General features: G+C 43.1%; 1 protein-coding gene across 7 annotated transcripts in view; it reads left to right on the forward strand.

The window, feature by feature from the left end:
* The window catches only part of ralgapa2 (Ral GTPase activating protein catalytic subunit alpha 2), a 98,809-nt gene that overhangs the window by 49,787 nt on the left and 21,532 nt on the right, over positions 1–27,490 (forward strand). For all 7 annotated transcript variants that reach the window (XM_005922338.3, XM_005922342.3, XM_005922339.3 and 4 more), the window contains 14 exons: positions 1,040–1,168; positions 2,159–2,287; positions 2,561–2,619; positions 3,470–3,578; positions 7,508–7,618; positions 8,098–8,166; positions 8,444–8,581; positions 12,974–13,151; positions 14,568–15,399; positions 16,008–16,079; positions 16,873–16,996; positions 17,095–17,250; positions 19,868–20,026; positions 21,988–22,115. In XM_005922338.3, the coding sequence (XP_005922400.1) occupies positions 1,040–1,168; positions 2,159–2,287; positions 2,561–2,619; positions 3,470–3,578; positions 7,508–7,618; positions 8,098–8,166; positions 8,444–8,581; positions 12,974–13,151; positions 14,568–15,399; positions 16,008–16,079; positions 16,873–16,996; positions 17,095–17,250; positions 19,868–20,026; positions 21,988–22,115 (2,393 nt within the window). The remainder of the gene's footprint in view (positions 1–1,039; positions 1,169–2,158; positions 2,288–2,560; positions 2,620–3,469; positions 3,579–7,507; positions 7,619–8,097; positions 8,167–8,443; positions 8,582–12,973; positions 13,152–14,567; positions 15,400–16,007; positions 16,080–16,872; positions 16,997–17,094; positions 17,251–19,867; positions 20,027–21,987; positions 22,116–27,490) is intronic.

Here is a 27,490-nt window from a genome sequence, read left to right on the forward strand (position 1 = left end):
GTGTGTGTGTGTGTGTGTGTGTGTGTGTGTGTGTGTGTGTGTGTGTGTGTGTGAGTGATTGAGAGAGAGAGAGAGAGAAATTGTTTGTTAAGGTGCCCTTCGGTTCAGCTAGAAACGGGCTGATGTTTGAACTGTCCGATTTACACAAGTTTATGGCCAAGAAGGCAGGTGTTTGGAGCCTGGACCTTGCCTTCATACGCAAATATGCGCATGCATGACTCAGATAAGAGAGACAGCAATCTTTCCGTCTTATTTAGATGCTGCATTCTTTTATTCTTAAACTAATTATATATATTTTTTTCCCAAGAGTATTTCCTGTGTCCATCAATAGTGAAGAAATGAGCGTCTTTGCTGTAAGATTACCAGCTAAATATAGTCTGGAAATTCTCAAGCATCCTTTTACGCCCTTCACTAGTGCAGTATTATACTGTACATACTTGAGCAGTTTGTGCAGAACCCTCTGCAATACAGCATATGCCTGTGTTGAAAGAGCACCCATCTGCCACTGAGCCGCCTGCACCTCAACCAAACAATACCTTGTCTCTGGCTTTAATTACAGGTTTGCTTGTGTGTGTACATACATGTGACTCTTGAAAGTTGAGGTCTTTTGTTCTCCCTCTTATCCACTGTGAACAATCCATCTGCTGTCTCTCTCTTCTGTCTGTCTTTCCCACTCTGTTTTTTTCCCCTTTTTTTGTCCTTTAGTGACATGCACTGTTGAGTGCTTTACTCTCCTCAGCACGCTTAAAATGCTTAGCCTACCTGTTGAAGTGAAAAGCTTTCTCGGTGCCACGTCTCTCACACTGTGGCCCATTTACAAAATATTTCTGATACTGCTTCACTCCACCCACACGAGGCTCCCCCCAAATGCAAAAATCCCGGGCTGTAATCGTAAACATTCTGGAGAATTAAAAGAAGGAAAAAAAATCAGTTTTTGTTCTGTTATTCAGGCTGTTCCTAAATAAAGTCTGCAGAGATATAATAACGGAGATTGCTGCAGACATGATGACAGTTTATCTGTGTCCATGCTTATCATCAGGATGTTTTGAACACCATCATCCGCTCCTGCTCTCCTCGATTCTTCTTCCTCGGCCTGCCGGGCTTCACAATGCTGATTGGAGATTTCATCGCTGCTGCTGCCTGCGTCCTCACCTCTGGCTCCTCAGAGGTACAAACACACTTTCAACTTTTATTTGATATTTCAGTCATACAGGAATTTATGAGTCAAGAACTAGAAAAAGGTTTCAGATTTTTTTTCTTTTTTCCCACAAATCAGTAGCACTGTAAATCTGCAACAAAGATGATAAAATTCTTCACAAAAAATTATAAATCATCCTTCTCATATTTTGCAGCTGTTTGACATTGAAAAGCTGATATTGTTTTGTGACATTTTTATGCTTTTAGCAATAAAACATTTATTTGAGGCACCAAATAGCAGAAATGTTAAAAAACAAAATACAAACTGCACTTACATGTAGGACTGAGCAACTGTGGCTGAAATTAGAATTATAGATATTTTGTCTTACTATGATTATTCATCATGATAGATGACTTCATGTTTGAGGACTAAATGAAATACGTAAATATCCTTTTTTTCATTAAATCCACACAAGTATTAAATGAAAAGTCTTAATATGACTGTTGGTCATGTTCAGTTAATGTTGTAGACCATCTGTACAAGTGAGCATATGGACTTTAGATAGAGAGAGAGCTGATCTGGAGCAGATCAATATTATGGCCGCTATCTGTTACTTGCACAGCTTTAAACCCGAATATGGTTCAGTTGATGTTAACTGTCATTTATCAGGTGTGTATGTGTTGCTTCTTCCTGTTTTTTCCATTACACGTACCTCCCAGCATAGATTTGTTCTCGCTCCTCAGTTTAACAGCAGCTCATCAGGTGCAGCAGCACAACCTGCTACAGAGCTGCACCCATCATGCATTTAATCAATCATTTTGTTGTCCAGCGCCTAACATGTGCGATGTTTTTCCGTCAGCAGAATCATGAATAAAGATGAAATTAAATCTGCAAGCTCCCTCAAATCCTCATCCATCGTATGCGTTCTGCGCCTTTCGCTTGAAGCGGGTTGTTTATGTGTTTGTCTCTGGTATTAATGATGCCGTGGGTTTGGTTTTCTTTTTTTAAAATTTCCTCCAGGCTCCGAGGGTGGAAGCTCAGACGATCCTGGGCTCCCTCGTGTGTTTCCCAAACCTCTACCTCCAGATTCCTATACTGCACCGTGTGCCTGGCTCTGATGACATCAGTGTGAGCAATGAGGATATCAAGGTAAACGCTCATGATGTGCAGTGACGGGAATACGGACACTTCATATAAAAGCAGATGTTGTTTTAATTAGGATCAATCAGTCGTCTGCTGTGTAAATCATGACAAACTTATCCTAAACGTTATTAGATACAGCAGTGTGAACATCACACTGATTTAACATGACTACAAGGCTGTGTGTTACAGTTAATGGCGTCTTATTGTTATAAAGATGAAGGAAGGAATGGCTTGGATTGTCACTGAGAACTGTTAACTGGTGTTGTCGTTTCTGTTCAGAATTACTTGGTCAACATCCTGCTGGAGACGGCAACGAAGGAGCACTATGAAGGGGCGAGGTATGATTAGTAATTCTTTTGTTGCACTGTCTGATATGATCGCGTTTTACACACGTTCCAAGAAAAGGTTTGGGAACCTGCTCGTCACTGTTTTCTAATACTGTTTCTATGTTGATCACTTCTCGATAAATACAGAATACATATTTTTTAACAATCTTGTCCACCTGTGTCATGATTGTCGTGCTCTTGTAATCTTTGGATTACACCTGCCTCTCCTCCTCCTCCTCCTGCTCTATCATATTGTTGTTATTGTCATCATGACATGTTTTGAAATGCTTCCGCAGCCTTTTCCTGCTTTGTTCTTCCACTAAATTGTCATTGAGGCGTTGTTGACACCAGCCAATCATTTTTAAGAGGGGCAGACTAACTAACCACACTTTACCAGCCTCCTCTTTTGGAGAAGCACCTCTACAGCCAACACTTCCAATCTCAAAACTCACTCAAGTAGCTTGTGGAGAACTCATTAGCATCGAGGTTCACTTCATTTTTCCAGGCTGCACTGTGAATGATTAGTGTTCAATAAAGACATAAACTGGAGCGGTTTAGTTTTGTAGACAAACAAAGTACAACCAATCAGTGCAGACATGTATTCATTCCAACATTTAGTTTCTCTTTGCAGCTGTACATTTCTGTATACATAAGGAATTTGAAGAGGCTAATGGTGGTGAAGCAGTGGCTACCCGTCATTAAAATTTGATGCAATGCTTCTAAAGCCTGTTTGCAAAAAAAAAAAAAGTCCAAATGTTCATGGTTTTAATTATATAGTAGTTTATTTCTCAAAACATCTGATCCCATTCAGATCCTGCTCTACTTAAATCTGCACATTTTGTTCTCTGCTGCTGCGATTCAGGTGCATTGCTGTGTGCAGCCTGGGTCTGTGGGTGTGTGAGGAGCTAATGCAAAAGAACATCCACCCCCAGGTTAAAGATGCCATCAATGTTTTGGGAGTGACACTAAAGGTGAGTGAACCTCTTCCCCGAGGACGCTGCACTTGTGCATTTCCAGTTTCATTTACAAGAAACTACAGGTGCGCTTTTTTTTTTTTTTTTTTTTTTAAATGCTTGCGTCATGTGCTGAGAACACAGATAAGTCCGCTGTCCTGAAATGAATGGGTGTTAGAAGCTGTTTTTTTGTGCAAACCTTACATTGTTTATCTCAAACTAAAATGACAGTTGATTACATAAAAGGACTGCAGAAAAATTTTCAACACGGGCAAAAAGTGTGAGAATAAAATGTGACTCGTGGGTATATTCTGGAACAGGCCTTTTTTCTCCCTAAGTGAAGAGATGCAGAGAAGCTGTGGGTTTGTGGGCTTTTTTGGTTTCGTTTTTTTTTTTTTTTTTTTTTTTTCTTCCATGGGAAAAGGGTTTGGGGCGGTGGCGTAATTTCCAGGCTGCTCACTCTCAGTAGATGTGGGCCAATTTAAGCAGCTACATCTCCCAGCTTCCTGCTCGAGCAAAGCCCCCACCCATCCCCTCGCCCCCTTCTCTAATGGAGCAGTAATCACTCCCCTGTACAACTTGACACACAGACTCAGCCAGCCCCAAAATAGAGGGTATAGGCTGGGTGGGGGATCTAGGGGGAAGAGTGGCACTGAGAGTCTCTTTTCTAAAAGCAGGTGCTGAACTCTCAGGGCCCCTTTTTGTGTTTGGCCATTTCTGCACTCCCCACATTGTCTGCCCTTGTTACATGTTGAGAGGCATTCAGCTGGAAGAAATAGGAAATTCTATTTCTCCACAAAGAATTTCAAATCACTGAAGAAATCCACATTTGAAAGAAAATTGTCAACAGCTCAATTCTTTCCTTCAATGAGTCTGGGGAAAATGAACCATGGTTTGAAGTGAAATGAAATTATGCTGATTATCTGCACAGTAAGTGCAAAACTAAATTTAAGGAAAATTACTCCAAATTTTGGCACAGTCAGTGTGTCCTCAAACTTTTTTTTTCACTGTCTTTAATCAGCATTGTCCCGCTGCTGTTTTACAAATTACGTGACACAAATGCAGCAAGAGATTTTGTTCCTGCGTTACTCTCTGGAAGCTCTGAAAGAGACATTTAAAAGCCTTAAAATCAGGGATTCTGCAGATAATTAATGTTCTGCCTTAAGATCACACATTACATTCAAAGTACTTCTGTAGTTCTAGTGTCTTTAAAAAAAACTGGCCCATTTTTTTTAAGTGTAAGGAGAGGCTCCACTGAGGTTTATGTATCTGCAAAATTTAAAGAGTATCATGATAAAACACGTTCTTTCCCTTCTTTTCCTACAGTGTTTAGATTGAAAATGAACTATTGGTTAGATTAAAAGTTCCAATGAAGATAAACATAAAAAAATGGTTGTTTTTGGGGGGGTTTTAAGCATGACTCCTCATGTTTTTGTCAAATCTGATAGCCGATGTCATACCAGAATGATTTGACCATGTTCCAAAAAGCTTCTTGTGATGACAGGAGAGCTTGACTTTCTCGCTCTTCAAACACGAGTTCAGCTGAGTCGAGGTCATTGAGGGTGGAAGAAAGTCTACGACAGTCTGCACTTCTCAGTCGTCTTTGGTCTTCAAGTAGTTCCTGCACAGCTCTGAGATGTGTTTGGACGGGAGTGTGAATCCTTGTCTGCAGAAATGCAAATCAGCGGGTGGAGCTTATCTCTGCAGAATCGAGGGGTGTCCAACTCGAGAGGAGTTGATATTCCCATCACTCTTTTTTTTTTTTTTCCCCCCCTCCCTCTCGTATCCTTCTGTTACTGCCGTAGATTTCAGAGATGGATTCATCTGTAATCAAGTGTGAAATGCTGGTATGTCTTAGCCCAGCCCAAGCATTTGGCCTTGTTTCCCCTCCTGAAAAGCAGTTTACTGACCACTAACTTTGCTTTTTTTTTTTTTTTTTTTTTTTTAAAGTGTTAAATTCTTTATTCAGCAGGCTTTTTTTCTTTTTCTTCAGGTCTGCCTACCTGATCCCTTTTCCTTAAAGTGTTTCAGAGGTCTTACTGTGGGTACTGTCCTCTTACAAGTCTTCAGTGTATTTTACACCCTTTGACAACTTGTCTTACTTCTGATACCTCGATCACATCATGTTATTTAACTCTGCTGGAAACTTGAGGCACTTTAAGTAAGATTTTGTTGAATAAGCCTCTTGTGAATTGATCAAATCCACCTCTTAAAATGGTCACTTGTACATGTGTGAATACACACATCTGGCATTGTATTAGTTAACTCTTTCTAATACCAGGTTGGGCCCTCTTTAACCTTGAGAACTGTTTTAATTCTGCAAGGCACAGATTCAAGGTGCAGGGAGCATTCCTCAGAGATTTTGGTCCATATCAACATGATAGCATCGCACAGCTGCTGCAGATGTGAATCTCCTGCTCCACCACATCCCAAAGGTGCTCAAGTGTGCTGAGATCTGGTGACTATGGAGGCCATTTGAGTGAACTCATCGTCGTGTTCAGAAACTGTTTGTGCAACACTTTGTGTCCCAAATTTCAAATCAAAGGGGTGTGCGTGGCTAACAACAATAGTCAGTTGGTACTGAGGGGTCCAAAGTGTGCTAATAAAGTATCGCCCAACACCTGTGCACTACCAGCAGCAGCATGAACTATTGATACAAGGCATAATGGATCTTTCATGTTGCCCACTCTAATTGTTAGCCAGCTATGCAAATGTGGCAGAAGAAACGGATATTCATCAGACCGGGCAATATTTTTACAATCTTTTATTGTACAATTTTGCTGAGTCTGTTCAAATTGTAGTCTGAGTTTCATGTTCTCAGCTGACACCTGGCGTGGTCTGCTGCTGTAGCCCGTCTGCTTCAAGGCTCGACATGTTGTGCTGCATTCAGCTCTTCTGCATATCTTGGTTTGAATGAGTGGTTACGTTAGTTACAGTGACTCCCATCAGCTCAGCCGTTGTACTCTGACTTCTGGCAGGAAGACGAGGCATTTTCTTTGAGAACTACTGCTCACTATATTTTCTCTGTTCACTGTAAACTTTAGAGATGGTTTGTGGGAAAATCTCAGCAGATCAACAGTTTCTGAAACACTCTGACCAGCCCGTCTGACACCAACAACCACCCCACGTTCAAAGCTACTTAAATCACCTTTCTCCTCCTTTCTAATGCTCAGTTTGAACTTCAGCAGGTTTTCTTGATCATGTCCACAGACATGTCCTAAATGCATCAAGTTACAGTGGTCCCTCGCTATAACGCGGTTCACCTTTCGCGGCCTCTGGGATTTTTTTTTTGGTGCAATTTTGCAGTTTTTTTTTTGTTTGTTTTTTTTTCTTACAGCGCATTGTGTTCTGCCTCCTGATTGGCTGTAGACCATTGTCAATCAACCCCGTGCCATGTCTCCTGTACAGTACAGAATGTGTTCAGCTTGTCAAATCTTTGATCGCTAGCAATGCAACTTTGAAGTGCTGCACTGTATGTTTGTAAGTTTTCTCACCCACAAACACAACAATGCCGACGAGAATCATGCCACCTGCGGGTGTCTTTGGTTTCATTCTATAATACTGGACTTATTTTTCTACGAATGTTTGAACTTTGAGTGTTTAAACAAGAGAGAAAAGTGAAAATGTTCGTGCCTGTCTGAGAAAAGTGTACAAAGTGTGTAGTGGGGGGGGTTTACAGCCTTAACACATCCAATTTCACCTATCGCGGGTTATTTTTGGAACGCAACTCCCGCGATAAACGAGGGACCAATGTACATGTGATTGGATGATTAGATATATATATATTAGATAAACTGCTTTTTGCTTTTGCTTAGCAATTGAAAAGATGTATCTAATTTAGTGGCCAGTTAGTGTGTTATGTTGTTGTTGTTTTTTTTTAACTGACGGTGCAGTTCCTCTTCACTTTTCAATTCTTGTTTGTTTGTTTTTTGTTTTTGTTTTTAAAGTTTGGGAACAAAGCAGTGGCGCAGGTAGCCTGTGACGTCTTTCAGCTGCTCATCTCTCACTGGGAGCATCTCCAGAGGTTGGAGCCCACATTCCCAAAGAAAATTATTGAGGTAAAACAGACACAAAAGTCTGGTTTGCTATCCTCGTGGGAACATCCCATTGACATAATGCCTTCTCTAGCTGCTTGCCCTAACCATCAGAAATGAATGCCTAAACCCAACCATAACCCAATGGTAATGTAAAAATGCCTTAAAACATATGGGGACCATGATTTTGGTCCCCAGAAGTTTAGTAAACTTCCAATTTGTGGTCCCCACTAAGATATGAATACACACACACACACACACACACACACACACACACACACACATTGATGTAACCCATGTAAATGTGTTTCACATCCAATAAGAGAAATTCCTTTGAAATAACTTTTAGCATTTAAATGCAAACGTTACACAAATTGTCGCTCGCTCATGTGCACAGTCCTCATCCTGTGGTTTCGTCTCCGTTTTAGCAATCAGCCCTGACTCAGATGATGAATGGGAGTGTGTCATCCAATTATCTTTCTCCTTGTTTTGTCCCAATACAGATCTTTGTGGCCACAATAGCCTTTTTGTTGCCGAGCGCAGAGCACTCAACGGTGGAAGCGGACAAAAAGGTACATGTTGGAAAGGATGGGACATGAAATGGCTGAGATCTAAAGGCTCTTGATCTATCATGTTGGAATGGTGCATTTGCAGAGGAATGTTTCTACTGAAGTGATTTGTTTTCTCTTCGACCTCGTTCTCCACTGCGTCTTTGATGCTCTCACCTGTTATCCGCTGCCACTCTTTTTTTTTTTTCTTTTTTTTTTGCTTTGTTAATAATATATCTTTTATTTGTTAGTGTGTGACTGAAATAAATTAGGAACTTCTCTCTCATTTCTCACACTGTAGTTGATGGTATCGCTTCTGCTTTGCCTGTTGGACTGGTGCATGGCTGTTCCCTTGAGTCTGCTGCTTGAGCCTATCACCATGCCGTCACTGGAGGACCACACAGCCCACAAGGCCCCGCTTCTGGACTACATCTACAGGGTGGGTGTCATCAGTGGCAGCCTGGAATAGAGCCACCTTTTACCGATTCATATTCATAGTCTTCTGAACCACACGCAGCTTTTGCAAACAGACACAGCAACTTAAGCTTTGACATCTCCACCCCCACCCCGCCACATGGGCTTGCCACTTTAATTAGACTCACCTCTACCATGACCTTTTGACTATGCATCATTTAACATTATTGTAGCACAAAGGCGTAGAAGTGTCCACAGCAGCTTACACTCGTGACTGGCATTTAGCATATGTACGAAACCCTGACAACTGTTAGGAAACTTCAGGAGTGTTTGTTTCAAGCATGCAAAATATTCCGTATTGGATCTGCTCCTCTGTTTTTGTCCCTCAAACTCTTTATTTTATGGTCTGACCCTGAGGATGAGGGCCAAGCTTCGGGCCCAAATGAATGAGGTATTATTCATTCCCTCCTGTCTGGGCAGATGCGGTCAACGGCAGATCTTTGTAAGGATGTCACCCCTGATAAGAAATGGTCCAATTATTCAAACGGGACCCTTTGTCCACTTGATAAGCTCAGGCTATAAATGCTTGTCCTGGAGATTTGAATGGAATATGTCTTAATATGAGAGAGACTGCAGCTGCTATGAAAGCAAAGACAATTAAGCATGATTGGTTGTCTATCAGTGCACAAAAAGCACAGTCCTTCTGGCTTTCATTCAAGGTGTGATGATATTAATGTGATATCAACGCTGAAATCTATATGTTTCCACTGTCACATTGGCTGCTAATTATTCTGTATACCAGGCAGAGAATAGAAAACATCTTCCCTTTATTCCACCACTACCCACGTTCCCTGACAGGTTGTTTCATGCCTCATTTTCCTTTAATTACAAATTTATATTTAACGCTCAAGCGCCCAAGCTATTTTAGTGACCACAATTTTTCCCCCATCCTGGCTCCATTTTCTGTTTAGATTTTCTAAAATATTCTAATCAATTTAATTATATCGTTTTTATTCAGACATCGGTTAGCAGAGATTCGCTGGAAAGTCTTGCAATGTAGTGATTAGAAGTGGAAAATTAATATAAATGTACAAAAAAAGACATATTTCCACTGTCTTTGTCACAACAGCAGAGCAAAAACTGCTAAAAGTTTATAGAAAATTTTCTTATGACTGAAAGCATCACAGCTACACATTTAAAAATACGACTGGGGTCATAAATGACTCCACTTGGGCACTTAACAATGTGTCCTTTGCCGACCAATCAAATGCAAGCAGAGACCATGTTTACAGCTAATGAATGGCTTCCATGCTTCCTGGGATGCAGACAAAAGTGAAAAAAGTTGGTACGGTTGACTAACAGCGAGCACATAACTGTAAAAAGCAACATTGCACTAGACCATGTCGGTTCACTGGAGATCTGCTCAGGCTTCTCCATCTGCTCCCTGTGCCTGCCTCAGCAGCCAGCTGCACCGCGTGCGTGCGTGCGTGCGTGCAAGAGAGACAGCAAAGATAGGTACATCCGTGTTTTATTATTTGATTTATTTGTGTACATAGTGTGCTCACATCTTCATGCACCATGTGCCCTTCTAACTACTGTGTTACCTTCCAGGAACTGTTGCTATGCGAATTGCAGTCAATTTGTTGTCAAGCACAGTCGTGGGTTTGCCCCCCCCCCCCACATCTCCACAGAGGAAGTTCTTTGGGGCTTTGGTGTAGCAGCTGTTTGGTTCACATCTTTTCAGCATCAAGCCTCAAATCCCTCCCCCTACGCACCCAGAGGTCTGCTTGATGGAATCATCCACATACTGTCTACATTGCCCCACACAATACTGTTTCACATGGCAGGGCCAGCGTCTCACAGCCAAGTGTGTGTGCGCTGAATGGGATTAGCCTTTGCATGGCTTTACCCAAGTTGCTCCACTCTGAATAAGAGGTGCCCTCCTCTACATACATTAGGCATATGTTCTACCCCCTTACCTTTGCTCAGATTATACACTATGCAGGTGTGTTTGTCTGTGTACTCGGATATGTATATGTGGCTAAGCATGCGTGTTTGTGGTGGGAGCTGAGCACAAGGATAAAGTCTTAATTAAATCAAACAGTGTAAACCTGTTCAGTGGCTGTAATCAACTGCCCCAGTGCGCCTTATCTAGCACTGCCAACGGATGCTCTGCCATCTGTTATGTAGATCGATACACTCACACATCACAGAAGAAATGGATTAGTGGCTATAAAGACCCTCTTTTCTTCCCTTTTCTCCCTCTCTCCCCTTTTTGCCTTATGATGTAAATAGACCATATATTCCCCATTCACGTTCTCCTGCGTCGTGCACAGTCACGACAGACACTGCTGCTTATTTTCTTACCAGACTTCAACCTTCTAGTACTATGAGTGAGTGGGGGGGAGGGTAAACATACATCGAATATCAATATTTAATAAAATGAATTAAAATCTGGGAATACTGTAAACAAGGTGGCTCGTCTTATTCACCAGCATCCTCAGATAACCTTAGCTAAGCAAACTTTTAATTAAATTGATTCAACTGAAAAACGTCCAACACTAGACACACTTCAGCGGGATTTATGGTCCAGCAGAGGAAAGTGTTCGCTGTCCGCTCCAGTCTGGGGACTGCCTGCAGAGAGCTCTGATGTCAAATGGAGGCGGTTTACAAAGTTTAGGGTACAGCCGGTCTGTGGGCCACTCTTACTTGTACTGCTGATGGTCCACTAGGCAGCTGCAGAGGAGAGCAAAGTTAAAACATGCAAAGAGCTGAAGTAAATCCAAGTGTTAAAAACAAGAGTCTCTACTGCAGCCACTGTCTGTGCTCCCATTCCCGGGAACTCTGCTGTCATTCTCCTCTATTCCAGCCCACTTGTCAACATTAAAAAGACACTTTCGTCAGCTGTGCTCAGTCAGGATCTTTGAGGACTGCACAGGAGCACATGTTGCATTTCCCTCTTCAAACTCAAATGTGTAGATGGACACATTAGCAGGACCATAAATTATGCTTTATCTTGACCAAGTTGTCTCCAAATTCAAAGCACGCTAATGGCTCAGTCACACGAGTGAAAGTAGGACAGCGACCTCCTTTTTCAGCAACCAATTGCAAGTTTTGGTGACTAAATGGTTGCCTGGAGTGAGGTTGGTGTTGCTCACACAAGTCATCTGATAGGAGGCAACCTTGTTGCAAACAGTTGCAGTCTGATTTAGACTGACCCCAATCACTACCATAAATCACTGCACTGTTTATGTAGACAGATTGCTGACATGTTGCCATCAGTATGAATGAGTCAATGAGCAAAACTTAAGGAGTCTTGACTCAACTAACTGCCAGCTGCCTGTAATCTGGTTATACTGGATGTGATGGACCAAGCAGTGAAGGAAACTTAGGCACAGGTTAAAGTCCAAAAAAAAAGTTTTTTTTATTTAACCCAAAAAACATAATTGGTTAACTCGTGCAAAAAGAATCAAAATCTTGGACCCATAAAAGAGGTCAAAATAACAAAACTCTACTCAAAGTTGACAACACAACTGATAACTCAAACAAACTGACTTCACTTAATGAGACAAAGGGGAAACTTGAATAGTGGCTGATCAGCCCACAAAAACAGGAGAAGGGGTAAAACACACAAAACCTAACTAAACCAAACATAATGAACTCCAATTCCCCCCCCCATGGTCCCGAGTTATGGCATGAACCAATTTGTAGTCTTCCTTTAAAGCTCGCTCCGCCCCTTTTCCACCTCTTGGCTCCTTAATCAAGGGACTGGAGCAGCTGCAACTAAGGTAACTCAGAAAACAAAAAATTAATCATACATAACAGTTTAAACTAAAATGTGCGCACTTATTTTAGAATGCAGTGTTATGTGGATATGTGAATGAATTCTAAACCAAAACCAGTTATTTATTGTCCTGTAAATAAATTCCTATATTTAAAGAAAGAAATGTGAATGCAATGTTACTTATAAGCCTCTACACTAACATGGTGGGTATTACCACTGTGTGGCTGTAAGTGCAGCCATCACACTGGAGCAGGAAGGTTGCTGAGCACAAATGTAATAGTTAAATATCAATTTATGTTAAATGAGAACTTCTGTCTATGTAGATGGCAATAAATGTGATTTTCAGCAATCTGTTGCAGTTAATTGCTGAATTCTAAGAAATATAAAACTGTTGGCATGTAGTTGCCGACTGCAGTCTCTTATCTTATCTGATTAAAGAGGTATGACTGAAGTTTGACTTTGAGGGCATAATTTGTAGTTTGAAAAAGGTGATTCCAGTAATGTTGTGAGTTTAATGTAGTAATATTATGGTATTGCGTGGTGTTTGGGGTGTCTCTACAAAGTACTGTAGCAAAACAACCCATGCATGCCAAATAATCACTACATTTTTGCTCTTCCGCTCTCGTTCCTCAGGTGCTGCACTGCTGTGTGGCTGGGTCCAACCTGCACACCCAGCAGAGCCACTATCTGCTCACCCTGTCTGACTTGTCCAGTGACTATGACCTCATGCTGGGTCAGGTTAAGCGTTGCGAGCCACCCCCGTCACAGACACCCACCATGGACTTAGGCAACCTACTCACTGTGGCTGAGGGTAAGGGCAGGAAAATGTCATTTCCTAAATCTGAATCTGTTTTGAGAAAGATCGCACTGCATAAAAAGGTTAATTGTTAATTGTTATATAGTATGTGTTAGTATGTACATAGGTTTACATAGGAGGGTTAAAAGCCAGTTAGTACTTGATGCCAGCTGCTGCATCGTAATGTTTTGGATACTGCTGCCAGCTCTATATTTTATAGTTCCTACTTTATAGCTCCCAGAATATGGAGCCAAACTCTCTGCCCTGTCTGCCCCCACCCTCCCACCCCTACAAAAAATCATCCAAAACAGGTTACAGGTAAAAGCAAACTCTAAGTAGGCCATCCATTTAGAGCCTCTCCATTAAATGTCAATATCTTATTAAAAGTATAAAAAGGAAATCAACCATCACAGGGAATGGAATGTTCACATTAGTACTCAGCCCTAAGAGAAGACCCATTATGGGGTTTAGATTTAAAAAAAAAAAAAAATCTTTTTGTGACCTTGTGATTCCATTAGGCAACATATTCCTCTTTCTCTCTCGCGTCCTCAACTTCTAAAAAGTCCTCAAAGTCCAAATACACAATGTGAATGTCTCCTGAAACAATGTAAGAAATTCAAACAGAAGCTTTTGTCTTGAAAATTTCATCACACCTCTGCTTTTTTTCAATTTTTTTTTTTTTTTTTTTTTTTGGTGCACAGCTGCACAGAGTCTTGGTTGAAATAACAAAACACTATCAAAAGGGCAAACCAAAGAGTGCCGGCCTAGTTATATTCATGCCCTCACCTCATATTGATCAAGTCACATCAAAGGGCCAGTGCATCTCTAATGCAGCTTGGCCTGCTTTCTAAAGAGCTTTCTCCACTTTGATGGGGGATGATGGTATTGATAGCACTGTCACAATGCAAGAGTGCATCTTCTTGTTTTTCCCACATCCCTGCAGAATAAAGCACGGCATGCCTTTCACTTGGGAGTAAAAACCTGTACATTTACATAAATGCAATCTGCAAAATACAATTCTATTCAGAAGTCTGCAAAGATGGTGGTTCTCATTAGCACTTGGCCAGTCTCAATGGTTGTCCATTGTAAGAAGACTCAATGGGCTTTTCAAAGTTGTCTCTTATGATTAGATGCTACCTACTTAGAGGTGTGCTAGCTAAGCTATTGTGAGAAATGAATAAAGTAGCCCTATTAGTAATCATGAATCAGATTTGGGTTTGTGTAAAAGGAGCTAATAAAGAGTGTAACATGTCGACACACAAATGTGGAGCTTTTTAAATATTGTTAAAGTCTACATTGAGCATATTATAAAAGACAGCCCTGAGTGCAGCTGTATTCTAAACCCATTGGTCATTTTTACTATTGATCATGTGTTACACTTGCTTGCTTGTATTTTTTTTTTTCATCCTCCCATCCTTTTTCTCCCACCAGAAAAGCGTCGCCGCAACATGGAGCTGATCCCGCTGACGGCACGGATGGTCATGACACACCTTGTGAACCATTTGGGCCATCATCCCCTGAGCGGCGGCCCCGCTCTCCTCCACAGCCTCGTGAGCGAAAATCATGACAACCCATACGTGGAGTCGTCCGAGCTGTCCTCCGAGGTCTTCAAAAGCCCCAACCTGCAGCTTTTTGTCTTCAACGACAGCACGCTGGTGTCCTACCTGCAAATCCCTGCCGAGACTCCCACCGTTGGAGAGTCCCTGCACACTTCCTCCCAAGTACGCGTCATTGTCCGGGACATCTCGGGCAAGTACTCGTGGGATGGTGCCATCCTCTACTGCACCGCACATGAAGACTTTGATGTGGGAGCCTTTAAACCAGTTGACCCTTCCCTTTCTGCAGCCACTGCAGTCAGCCACAGCAGCAACCCGCCCCCCTCCCCAGTAGCAGGACCGCACAAGCGTCATTGCTCAGGCTCCGATTGCCTCTCAAACTCTTGCGAGGAGGATGAGTTTGATGTTCTCGATAAGCTTTTGGAGGACCTCGGACACAGCAGCCCAGAATGTCTTCCCCAGCCACGACTTAAGCTTAACCAGCCGGCCGCGTCACCACACGGAATGAACCTAGAGCAAGAGAACGCCATCCTGGAAGCCATTCATCGTCAGACTCAGCAGGAGGAGGAGCAAGTGAGGAGGTGGGAGGCTGATGTAAGCTTTCGGGCTGACTGCCAGAGCGAACCGTCCCACCAGGAACCAAAAGCTCCTTTTTACTTCTGCCGGCTGCTGCTTAATGATCTTGGGATGAACTCTTGGGATCGCAGGTATTACAGACAGACTGCAAATAGCCTGCTCTTTACTGAAAGAAACAAATAGAGGAAAGTGGGGTTTTAAGAGAAGTCAGAAAGGGGTCTGTTACTTATTGGTCACTAGTCTAAAAACAAACACACATTAAATGCAGGCAATCAGAGAGAAAGAACAAGACACATCCTCTTGTTAAGTCTGACACAAAGTCACTTTCTTCATCTTCAAAGTAACTCAGCTGTTGGCTTGTTACTCAAAGAGAGAGAGGATGAATTTAAAGGCACATTGGAGTCCGCAGTGTCTTAATCTCCTCTCCACAGGATAAGAGTGCCCAGCTGTTTTCACTAAGGTCTAGCTTGCAGAGCCTCATCTTTGCTGTTCTGCCCCGTAAATTAAAAGCTTACACCTCTTAATGGTGATGGTGTAACATGCACACTACAAGAGGAGATTGGGGCTTGCACCTGTGCCTGTTTTTTTTTTTTTTTGGTCCTTGGTCATCAGATCTGCAAAACACAACTTTGGTTTAACACTTATTTTCTTTGTGATGATTTAAGCCGCTGATGGCAGTTTTAGTTTCAGATTAAAATCCTCATGTCTAATCTAATCAAGACTTGTTGTTGTTCAACAGGAAAAGCTTCCATTTGCTGAAGAAAAACTCTAAACTCTTACGGGAACTGAAGAACTTGGACTCCAGGCAGTGGTAAAGTTCACTTGGGAGTTTTGTATCATCTTGTGATGATTTAGCACGTCATGATAAGCAGTGTTGTCTGTAATGTAGTGTTTTCCTGATCGCCCATAAACATGTTTCTGAATGAGTGGAATTAACTCTTTGCATGTCCTGCGAGCCCTCCAGTTTTTCAAGACTGCAGTGCTCCCTTACTCCTCCATGAATTTGCTAATCTGTGCCAACTCCTGCTGAGCACAACCCTGGAAGTCTCCCTCCATCACTCTCTCCGTCCTGTTCTTATCGTTCTTACTGGACTCTCGTAGTCCGATCAATTAGTGCTCTACACATTGCTAATGACAGGAGGTTATAAAATAATGCCCTCAGAAGTGGACCGTTTTCTCCCAGACGGTAGACCTGGTTGAACAATAACAACCTGTGCGCAATCATGCAAAGTCTCCTAAATGCACTCCAGCACAATGTACTGCCATGGCAACAGGGAAAGTAGGATGGGGGGACTTTGCTGCCATTCTTCTTCTTTTTTTTTTTTTTTTTTTTTTTTTTAAACATGATGTTAAAGCTGATGGATAGATAGCAGACGGGTTTTTGGAGATAAACATTTTGTCCCCCCCCTCTGTGCTTGAGATTTTTATTCAGCAATTCAATTACACAATTTACCTTGATAAGCGAGGTGTAATCCAAGCATTTCATCCAGAGTAGCTCAAGTAGTTAAAGGCTTTTCAAGTTGTGTTACAACTGTTAAACTGGTTAGTGTAGCTGTTGTTCTTTTAATGCTGGCTGCTTTTTATTTTTTGTTGTTGTTCTGTAGCCGAGAGACGCACAAGATTGCTGTGTTCTACATTGGAGAAGGCCAAGAAGACAAGTGCTCCATTTTGTCTAATAGCACAGGAAGCCAGGACTATGAAGACTTTGTATCTGGACTGGGATGGGAGGTGCAAACCACGACTTTAAATCAAATCTTTGCATTCATATTTGCACAAAGTTGTACAGCCGCACTCAGAAAAGAGTAACTTTTGCTTGTACGTTTCAGGTGGACCTAGCCACGCACTGTGGCTTTATGGGCGGGCTCCAGAGGAATGGCAGCACAGGTCTAACGGCTCCTTATTATGCTACCTCCACTGTGGAAGTAATTTTCCACGTCTCAACGCGTATGCCATCTGATTCTGATGACTCCCTCACCAAAAAGGTAAAAAAAAGCTCGTATTGACTATTCGCACATCTGGATTGTCTGTATTGAATTACTTGCACACCTTAAGTTCTAAGTGCATTAGAAAAAGAAGAATGTACTGCAGTGAAATGGCTACACAGCCATGCCTGCCCAGAGCAGTATGTTGTTGCAGCCTTCAGCTCTGTGTTAAGCTGTGATCAGGAGGTGTGACTCCAGAGTGTGGGCATTGATTAGTGACCCTGGCCAGGAAGGCCTGAGGAGTAGAGAATCGCAGGCGCGTGAGTGAAGAGAGGGCATGTGCTGCTGTGGTAATGACTATGATTCTGCTAGCCCCTGCCCCCCTCCCTGTGTGCTGTGACCAGGGCCTGGATTCAGCCATTAGCTCTCCCTGCTAGGGCAGGCGCCGGCCGGATGCCGGCAGGATCCTTTTATCCAATTCCTGCTGCCGCCACAGGAGCGATCGATTTGGTTCTGCAGTGGGATTCTGAGCTGTAGTGCAGCAGTAGCAGTTAGCAGAAAGAAATGAGCCGCAAGGCCCCTGCCCGTGCTGCCAATCTTCTCATACAGTACCCTGCTGAGGAGGGAAATTCATCAGGCTCTCCTCATATCCAGCCACACTCCAGCCCTCAACAGACATCCCCCTCTCCATTTCACAAATAATCGCCTACTCATTCCAAACCCATCCTGGAACTGTGTTTAGTGGCCACGGAAATTAGTCTGAGGAAAGATTTTGTCTCGGTTTGTCCAGAGTGTGGCGCTGGAGGGGTGGCCGTGCCCAAAGCAGAGTGTGCTGCCACTCCGCTCTCATTCAGTTTCGCCGGGAACTTCTGTAATTGCTCGTGCTCACCTCGCACAGATCTCCACACCAGCTACAGGTCCAAGAGAAATTTGCAGGCTGGGCCGCTTGCGCCGATGTTTCAGAAAACGATGGGAAGGTAAAGAGAAGAGAAAGTGGTATGAAAAAATTGGAATGAGAAACAGGCTTTGTCTGTGTCTAAGTACGATGTTACTCTGTCAATTTAAAAATAACACTTTTAGTCCAGCAGTCACCCACTTTACTTGCTGTAACCATAGAGGCATACTGTAGGGGAGAGACGGATGGGGTAGCTCTCGCTGAGTAGATTGCCTGTTTGAAGCTGATGGAACCTAAAAGAAAAGAGGGAAAACCATGAATTCCTCAATCCAATTGTGGGTTTTAAGGCACTGCAGGCTGTAGCAGCAGCAGCAGCTGGCTTCAGTAATGCATTTATAGAAATGACCTGCAGGGTTGGGGTCAGGCCATGTAGACGATGTGGATGTGTGTGAAAGCGAGGGAGATGGACGGGTGCCTTAGCCGTCCCAGTTACCCTCGGGCGCTACGTCTTAACTAGGTTGCTGCAGGTTGTTTTCATTAGGATGCTCTTGTCTTCTGGATCCTTTGGGTGGCAGTTTCCATGTATGTGAACCCCACTGGTTGGGTGGAAGGTCAAGGTGGGCTAATTGGACAAGAGCCTTTGACTTGAATCACATTTTATTAAAGAAGTCTCAAACATTTGGATGTGATTAACAAGGGGATAAATGGGTTGGTGCAGAAGATGATTGACTAGAGCATAAGCATCCTCATTAAACTTGTCATTCAGCTAATCCAAATGCTACTATCTTAACCCAAATTAACATCCCACTGCTGATTGTCTGCAGCAAATGCATATTCAACATTTTCTCTGAAATTGTCCCAGTGACTGACCTGGCTGGTACCTGCTGATCCTTGGACAGACAGACTGAACTGGCGAGCTCCAGTAATCAGCATGCCGTGGATTTGTTTAAGATTAGCGTATTACCATAATTAAGGGCTTATAATAGAATGTGCTAATTGCATTTTTGGTGGCGAGGGCATGTTTCTTAATGGCTCATTAGGCCAACAGTACATTGGCAGATGTTTTCTTCTGAGTAGAGACTCACTTTTCAGTGTCTATGATACTCTGGAAAATGGAAGGACTGCTTGATTCGACATCACTGGACCACCAGCTAATAAATGATCTACACTTGTCATCAGAGAATGTAATGTTGCTACTCCCATCTATTTTACTTTGAAAAGGGGAAAGCTGTTTACCTTCTTTTTTTTTTTTTTTTTTTTTTTAAACTAGCATCAGTCAATTTCCTGTCATTTAAGCAAATCTTCTTGTCCTGCCCAGTTTCATTTGTGGTTGTGAACAGAGTGGAAATGGGAAGCAATTTAACCTCTGATGGGGTAGGTTAATTGGATTTGAATTATTTGGTTTTAAAATGCTCAATTTTGTCCATTTTATGTTTGCTATTTGAATTTGTAATGAAAAAGCTATAATAGGAGACTAAACCAGAGCCAGGCTACGATTTAGACCATTGTTTTCAAACAAAGTTTGCGATCACCTGCTCCAGAAACAGTTGCTCCCAAGATGCACTAGAAAATAATATTGTCAGTCATCCTCTAAAAAGATTTTTAACCTCAGTCCGCTCCTCGGTCTCCTGGAGGCAGTGTGGGTTTTAAGTGCAGAGCGGATAAAACCCAGTTAGAAGCCCTAATCCATCCAAATTTGTGTTCCTGTCTAGTTCCCCAAAGCAGTGAAAATTATATTCGCTCACTAAGCTGTTGATTAGACTAATTTTGTTTGTTTGGCAGCTGCGTCACCTGGGAAACGATGAGGTGCACATAGTGTGGTCCGAGCACACCAGGGACTACCGGCGCGGCATCATCCCAACTGACTTTGGAGATGTGCTGATAGTCATCTACCCAATGAAGAAACACATGTATTTCATCCAGATCATGAAGAAACCACAGGTAAATGGCAGTGCTGAGTGGAATATTTAGGTTATAGACCACTGCAGATGTTTTAGCTCTTTAGGTGTAATGATCATTTACGGGAGGTTTTACTTTTTAAGCATGCAGGTTTACTGTCATGTCTTAAGGGCACCTAAACAAAGTGGTAACAGGTTAATTCTACCTGTTACCTGCTGTAACAAGTCAGCATACAGCATGGCACTGCATTAATTTCCTGTCTGTGTTCATTAGATAATGCAGACTCTCGTCCTTCTGTTGTGTTCAGACTTTGCTCTGAATTTCATACCTTCTTTCCCTTGTTGTGGTTTCTGTCTGAAGGCTCTCAGGTCTTTCCTCCAGCGATGCATTATTACCCACACTGTGGGTATGTGCTTTCAGAGATGGTTACTGGCCTTTGTTGGCTTGCTTTCATCTTGGTTACTCCATAGTGCTGCACTCGATGTGTGGCCTCCTGGAGCACCGTGAAATTACTTTGTCCAGGATGACTGGATTCAGATGTTCAGATATATCCACACATTATAAAAGTGCATAGTGCAAAATTCGTGAAGCGGTATTTTTCTTTTCTTTCCAGTAAGTTATCTTGAGAGAGATAATCGGGAAATGGATCATGTAAAATGATGTTGTAGTTTAAGCCTAACTTGAAGAAACACGTTATGTTCTTATTCTTCCATTGTTTTTTATAACAGTCATAGGAGGAGGGGAAATTCATTCAGACTGTATTTGTTTCTTTCATTGTTTTTTAGTGTGAATGATCATAGTGCCAATTTATTGCCGTCTCTGTTTGCATCATAGTCATTGCTCTAATGGAGTTCTGGTTTTGTCTGTGTAAACAGAAAACTAGCGAGGCCATCCTCGTCACTGAGAGCTCCACGTTTTGACTTTGTTAAATGTCAAAATTCAACACAGCAGTTCACTAGATGCAAAACTTTATTCACTGCTGAGAGCACATTAGTTATCAAAAATAAATTTAAATCATTTTCCTGGAACTCTCAATTGCTGTTAAGAAAACCCACAAAACTGCTTTTATCATTCATGAGTCATACACTAGTCGACTTCCATCCATATGTTTTCCTCAGTGCTACTCCAGGCCCACTCATGTTCATGGAGGGCCTATTCCAGATAACCTCTGAAAACACTAACCCTTTGTGCAGGAAGCTTTTATTTCAGTTTTTCTGTCGGGGAGCTGCACAAAGAGGAATTGGAATGAAGCTGAAAAACTACAGTTGTTAAAGATCATAATTTAAAAAAAGAGTTTCTGCCACAGGAAGCCTTTTTCATTGGGTGAAGGTCAGAAGAAGAGCTGCCGCTGCAGTGCCGAGCCCAATCGTGAAAAAATAAACATTTTTATCGGAGAGTTCCTCTAAATTAAAAAACATGTAAAACCATCTACTCAGATGTCTGATACTGGAGTATTTATAGTATAACTTCAGGTTTCCATCACACGATTTAGCTAATTATTCTGTATCACTGGTGTTATACATTATTTTGTTGTTTAATTTGGCTGGTCGAGTGCCAAGTTGAGGACAGCAGGGCCTTTGGAAAGACTTTGACGTTCACGTCAACTTCCAGGTCAGTGACTATTGAGCTTCAGTGATTAAGGGCCCCCTTCCAATATGCATGAACAGACGCGTACACACACACACACGCTATTCTTGAAATTCATTCTGCCCCTTTGTATTAAATAGCTCAATATGAGGGCATTGTATAGTATTGATTGTCATTTTAATTTCATTTACCTAACATTGATTCGCATAAGATATGTGTGGTTGTCATGCAGAGTTAGGCAAAATCCAATTTCAACTTGAACCCTTCCCCTAAACAGATGGAGGGTTTTTTGTTTTGTTTTTAAACAAAAAATGTGTCTCTTAAGTACTTGCACATGCAAAAACAGGATCCGCACTAAAATTTGAGTTTTATTATCGACTTGTCTAATTTCTTTGTTTCTTTCTTGACTTCCCCAGGTTCCCTTCTTTGGCCCTCTGTTTAATGGCGCTATCGTCACTGGAATGCTGCTGCCAAGTTTAGTACGGGCTACCTGTATCAATGCCAGCAGAGCTGTCAAGTCCCGGCTGACTCTCTACCAGAGCTTGTATCCTTTTTTCCTCAGGGCTTCTGCTTTATTTCCTCTCTCACACAGGTACAGCTCCTCAGATGAGTGCGACACTTTTAAAAGATGAGGCAGTGGTTACTCAGAGAGCTCAGACTGCTAAATTTATTAGCAATGATTTTGAAATATTTCAATTAGATGTAAATAAAACATCACTGAGATTAAATTTCCAACATGACAAGCCACCACATTGGAGTGGATTCACTGGAACATGTGGTGTGCTTTCCATGTTAGCCAAAGTACACAGCTGAGTGCAGACACTGATCTTTATGAGCTACCTGATTTACATACAACTATTAGGCCTAGGCTGTTTCACAGCCTGGAGCAACACGGGAGGTTGCGGGGCTGTTTTGGGTAAGAGAACAGATAATGTGTCATCATCTATCACTACCGTTTTATGGCGGATGAGAAGAACCAAAATAAAAGCCCCATCAACAAATGTATACAAGTGTATACACTCACACACTGCTCTCATCCCTACACCCATCCATCCAACTGTGTGCCGTTAAGAGCCTGACTCCAGCTGTAGTTGTCAGTTGGTTTAAAGAGAGTGTAATTACCAGTGGAGATGAATTAGCATGTGAATACCAGCAGCACAGAGTCGAGGGAGGGGTGGGAGGGTGAGATTGGGGGGGCAGAGTTGGGATGGCCCCTGGAGGGGGAAACCTGATCTCCCTTAACGTCCCGCTCCTACTCGGACAGCGTGTGCGCCACCGCCTCACCAGAACCACACTGCCCCTCTGGCAGTTGCTATAGAAACCTCTCCCAAGGAGGTTTTATTTGGATTGAGGATGTATGCATAATTTCTAAACTTGTTTTCAGACTCTGTGTGGATGACTATTACTCACAAAGGGCTTTTGGTCTGTCATCGTGCTGCACCGCTCACAGTGTAGGGTGTGTGCAAGTATGTGTGTGTCTGTATGCATTTCACAGTGCATCACATAGCTTGGCCCCCCCACCCCAATATCGGGCCTTGTCTGAAAGTCCCCGGGGGTATCCTGAGTGACAGATGTCTGTTACCCGACGCCAAGTGAATTAGCCCAGTGTGATTCTCAGTGCCAGAGGGGGGCCGTCCACAGGCCTGCCTGGCTCTGGAAGCCTGAGGGACTGGGGAAGCCGAAGGGATTTTTGTGTTTTGTGTTTTTTTTTTTTTTTAAAGGGGGGTGGTGCTGCTGCAGTAAGAGGGCCGTACTGGGACACTAAAGCCTCACCTGGCATTCCTTAGCACAGAATCAGTTCAGCACAAAGGCATGATCTATGAGAGGAGATAAGCGCTGCCTCTGGAGTTCTGGCACCGATCGGCTGCCAGGCCTCGCACACGCCACCAGAGGAGATGAATGAAAGTGCCAGGCGGAGCGCACGGCCAAAATGAGTATCTGCATGTCTGCCTAGCCAGAGAGCTCGTGAGCACAGAGGCAAAACTTTAAGCTAATGAATGTTTGGTGCTGTATGAAAAGTGACAACTTGAGATTTGATATTTTAAGAGAACGTCAGAGCGCACTGGTGCAACGTCCCGCAGTGGTTCTGATCGTAAAAGAAACAGTGCGTTGGTAGCCAGGTGGAGTTGCTCTTTCAGATGCTTTGATTTCAACATTGCTTTTACTGTTACGCCACTCCAGCCTTTTGCATTTTTCCCTCTCCGGTCGTTTCAGTTCTTCCATCTTCTCAGGATATTGCAGCCCTTTATCTTTCACAGGTTGGAACAATGACCTGAAACTCTTTTTTTTTTTTTTTTTTTTTTTTTTTTTTTTTGATGAAAATCCTCATCCTTAGTTTACCCCTTCACAATGCCTTTACAATTCACAGCCTGCTCTCTGCCTGTGAGGCCACTCTCCAAGGTAATTAGTTGAATATTTCTTCAAAGAGAAGCTATATAACCCCTGTGTGTCCAGATAAAAGGCCAGTATGGCTCTGCAGCCCCCTCTCTCGCTCCGTCACAGGGATCTAGAGGACTCCAGCAGTCTGCTGCAACGCTCACAGAATCTCTCGAGCTAATAGGATTTGATATTGAAAAATGACCACCGGCAACATTTTCTGAAAATACACACAGATGGGCTACAGGAGTGTTTTTCAAAAGGATACTACCTCTTGGCAGCTTTCTGTCTTTCTCATATGGCTTTGCTCTCTCGTCCTTTTTCTGCCCACATGATTTTGTCAAATCTGTGCAGTTGCATATGCCTTGTCGTGTCACGTACAGCCATTGGTGTCATTTGCGATTTGTGTCATTTTCCTCTGCCAGGACACAACCTTGGCCTTATAGGCAACATATCACAAGACTCTCACAGACAACTCATAATGTAGCATTTATTATTTATATGGCTGATAGGAAATGCAGCTGCTCTGGCTTTGTGTTCTAAGTGTATTGTTGGCCATTCGCGGCTGCATTTTGAATACTTGAGACCACAAAATGTTCAATCAAAAACAACTTTGAATTAAATGTAACCACATTTGTTTTTACAGACTTCTCTGAAACATGGATGTTAATCGGGCCCTCCCTTGCAAATGTAAGAAGCTTAAAACCAAAAACAGCAATTAGTTTGTTAGTGACACGTGGACCAAACCTGCCACTGCACTGCCTGCTGCCATTTACTGTATGAGAAAGATCCTTCATACTGTCAGTATAGAATAATGTCGTCATCCAGAAGGTGGGATTCATTTCACTCTTCAACAAGCACTTGAGTTTGATGTGCCGTCCATCACTCTTTGTGATGGGGTATTGTTAAAGGTGAAGTGTGTGTGTGTCTGTGTGTGGGGTGATGGCAAGTTACTAATAGGTGAGACAATGCAAAACTGACCTTGATTCAGAGGCATAGCCTTCCTATTGGACAGAATCAATAGCTTTTGCACACTGCCCTTAGTCCCCATCCTTTGCTCTGACACACAAGTAAACACACACACAGATCCATCTCCAGGCAGCGATCAATAACCATAATCTGTTTCTGCCCATCGCCAGTCATGCGAGCCAGGCTTTTAGGTAGCGTGTGTGTGCATGTGTGTGTGTGCAGCAGCAGGAAGAGGAGAGGAAGGCTTGATCCTTTCAGTGGAACCCAAAAAGCTGCTTAACTCTGTCATGTTCCCTCACAGGCTCATGTGAGCATATCTGCAGTCCCCCAGCTCCACTGCTGGAAACAAGATGTACATCTTTGCAACGGCTGTATGCTGAAAACACAATGGATATGATATTCTGCATGCACTGCTTTTGTGTGCCGTTTCTGCATCCCCACACGCCGTCATAATTAGTACAGTCGCCGCATTGACCGTGACACATTCTCACACCCCTTCTGAGCAAGTTATTGTCCCGGTCTCATCGCGTCTTTGTCTCACGACAGCATGTTCTTTTGTATACTGTAAGATTCTTCACCTAGCGGAGATGAAAGTGCGCCTGTATGCATGATAGGGTGTCATGAATAGGATCTGCCATGTTAGTGTTGTCTCCCATGAATTATTTAGCATCGTTGATAGGTCTAATTTGCCAGCTGTTGTGCCATAACTGTTGGCAGACTCATGGATAATACTCAGCAGTCTATATCACTATGGAGCACAGTGCTTGACTGGGCACAGTGAGACGCCAAGCTAGTCATTATAAGCTGGATTCATGTAATGGTCTGAGCTGATGTGAGTATAGCCAACTTCCTGTTCACTGGAAGCGGGGCTGACCAACTAAAAGTAATTTGTAATCTGCAGTAACTTTTGCAGCGGGAGTTGGACAGCTTGACTTGTTGCATGATTTATGACAAGTGATTGTCAGCATATTGTTATTACTGGATGCGAACCGTTTAGTCGGAGGCGGTTGGCTGCTGTTGGATGAGTAGGTAGCTGGAGTTGGGTGAGGGGCTAGTTTGGACTTAAAGTGTCCCTGCTTGGAGTTGGCAGGGCTAAGTTTGGGCGGAGGCTGGCATTGGCTTTGATAGGGTGGTTGAGAGTTTACACATTATTTCAGGGGGCTGCAAAGAGAGGAGGGGGCTCTCCCCAACTGAATGTTTTAACCTAATCCCATTATCAGTGTAGCGCACTGCCTCCCATCTCTTCCCCCTTCTTATCCCTGCTCCCTCCCACTCCTCTCTCCAGCTGACCAGCTGTTCCTGCCGGGACTCACGACAATGTCCGATGTGTTCAGATCACTGAGTACCCCCCTCCTAATAAACACACACACATGAACAGAGCGCAGTCCATGCACGACCAAAGCAATTGCCAAGCCCATTGCTGGAGCCGAGAAGGCCTAGAGAAGGAGGAGGGTGTTGGTTGGGGAAGAAGGGGTGTAGCTTTGGGGGTTTGGAGGGGGCAAGCACAGGCCTGTCAAACAGAGAGCCCTGACTCAGGAGGCAGCCCAGCTCGGATGGCATATGGCGTCTAGCTTCATACAACATGCAAAAGTATTCTCTCTCTTCACCCCCTCTCATCTACTCCCCCTCCCCATCTCCCTCTCCCTGCTGCTAATGCAGAATGACTCATAGCATTACTCATTTTTTTCCTGCCCCCCCAACACACATTAGTTCCTCCTCCTCTTGCCACCCAGCCTGTAACAAAAGGCGTACACTGTGCGGCACCCACACCCTGAAAGCCCTGGGGGCCTAGCACAGCCTACACTCTGGGGTCTGAGCTTCATGGGGGCCGCCCCCTTTTAAACACAGGTAGAGCAGGCATGGAACCAGACAGCCAACAGCAGGGCCCCAGAGCCCCGCCTGTCAGAGTGTACACACACTGCTGGTGTCAGAACTGCCTGTTGGTGTATATCAGTTTGTGTTTGTATCTACAGCTAGCTTTGCACTCTTGTGCTTCGGGGCTTTAAAATCATCACGCTTGGTGTCCTGCATTTGTTCATCTTTGTCTCTCCCTGCAACCTTTGTGACGTCTTGCTGGTCTCACTGATATTTTTCCACATTTTGATTGATATTTAATTACCATGTATAAAAGTCTATTTCTTATCAGGATCTTTTCAGTTGCTTTCATTTATTTACTTTTTTGCGCAGTGTTTATCAAATAAAAAGCCGTGGTGTTTTCAGGTATCAGTGGTGGAAAACTGCGTAGCCTAGTGTAACCCAAAGAATGTCACGCTCTGTGTATTTTTAAACTTGAACCCCCACCCTCATGCCCTCCTCCCCCGTCCGTCTGTTATGCGTTCGTGTCTGACATCTGTCTGTTTGTTAGCGGCAAAGTGAGAGCCGGTTTTATGCGGGATCACCTTCCCTGTCTCTTCTCCATCTCGGCGTTGTGGAATGGGTTAGGAATGCCAAAAAGACCATTACAGTTGTGTGAAGGATTCTGTGTACTTTTTGGCAGCTCTTTGGACTAAATTAGTATTATTTTCTGGTCAATATATTTGAATTCCAGTACAAGGGATTTTTCCTTGTGTGGTG

This window comes from Haplochromis burtoni, unplaced genomic scaffold (assembly GCF_018398535.1).
Source record: "Haplochromis burtoni strain Fernald_Lab_line unplaced genomic scaffold, NCSU_Asbu1 Contig_55, whole genome shotgun sequence".
Taxonomy (NCBI): domain Eukaryota; kingdom Metazoa; phylum Chordata; class Actinopteri; order Cichliformes; family Cichlidae; genus Haplochromis; species Haplochromis burtoni.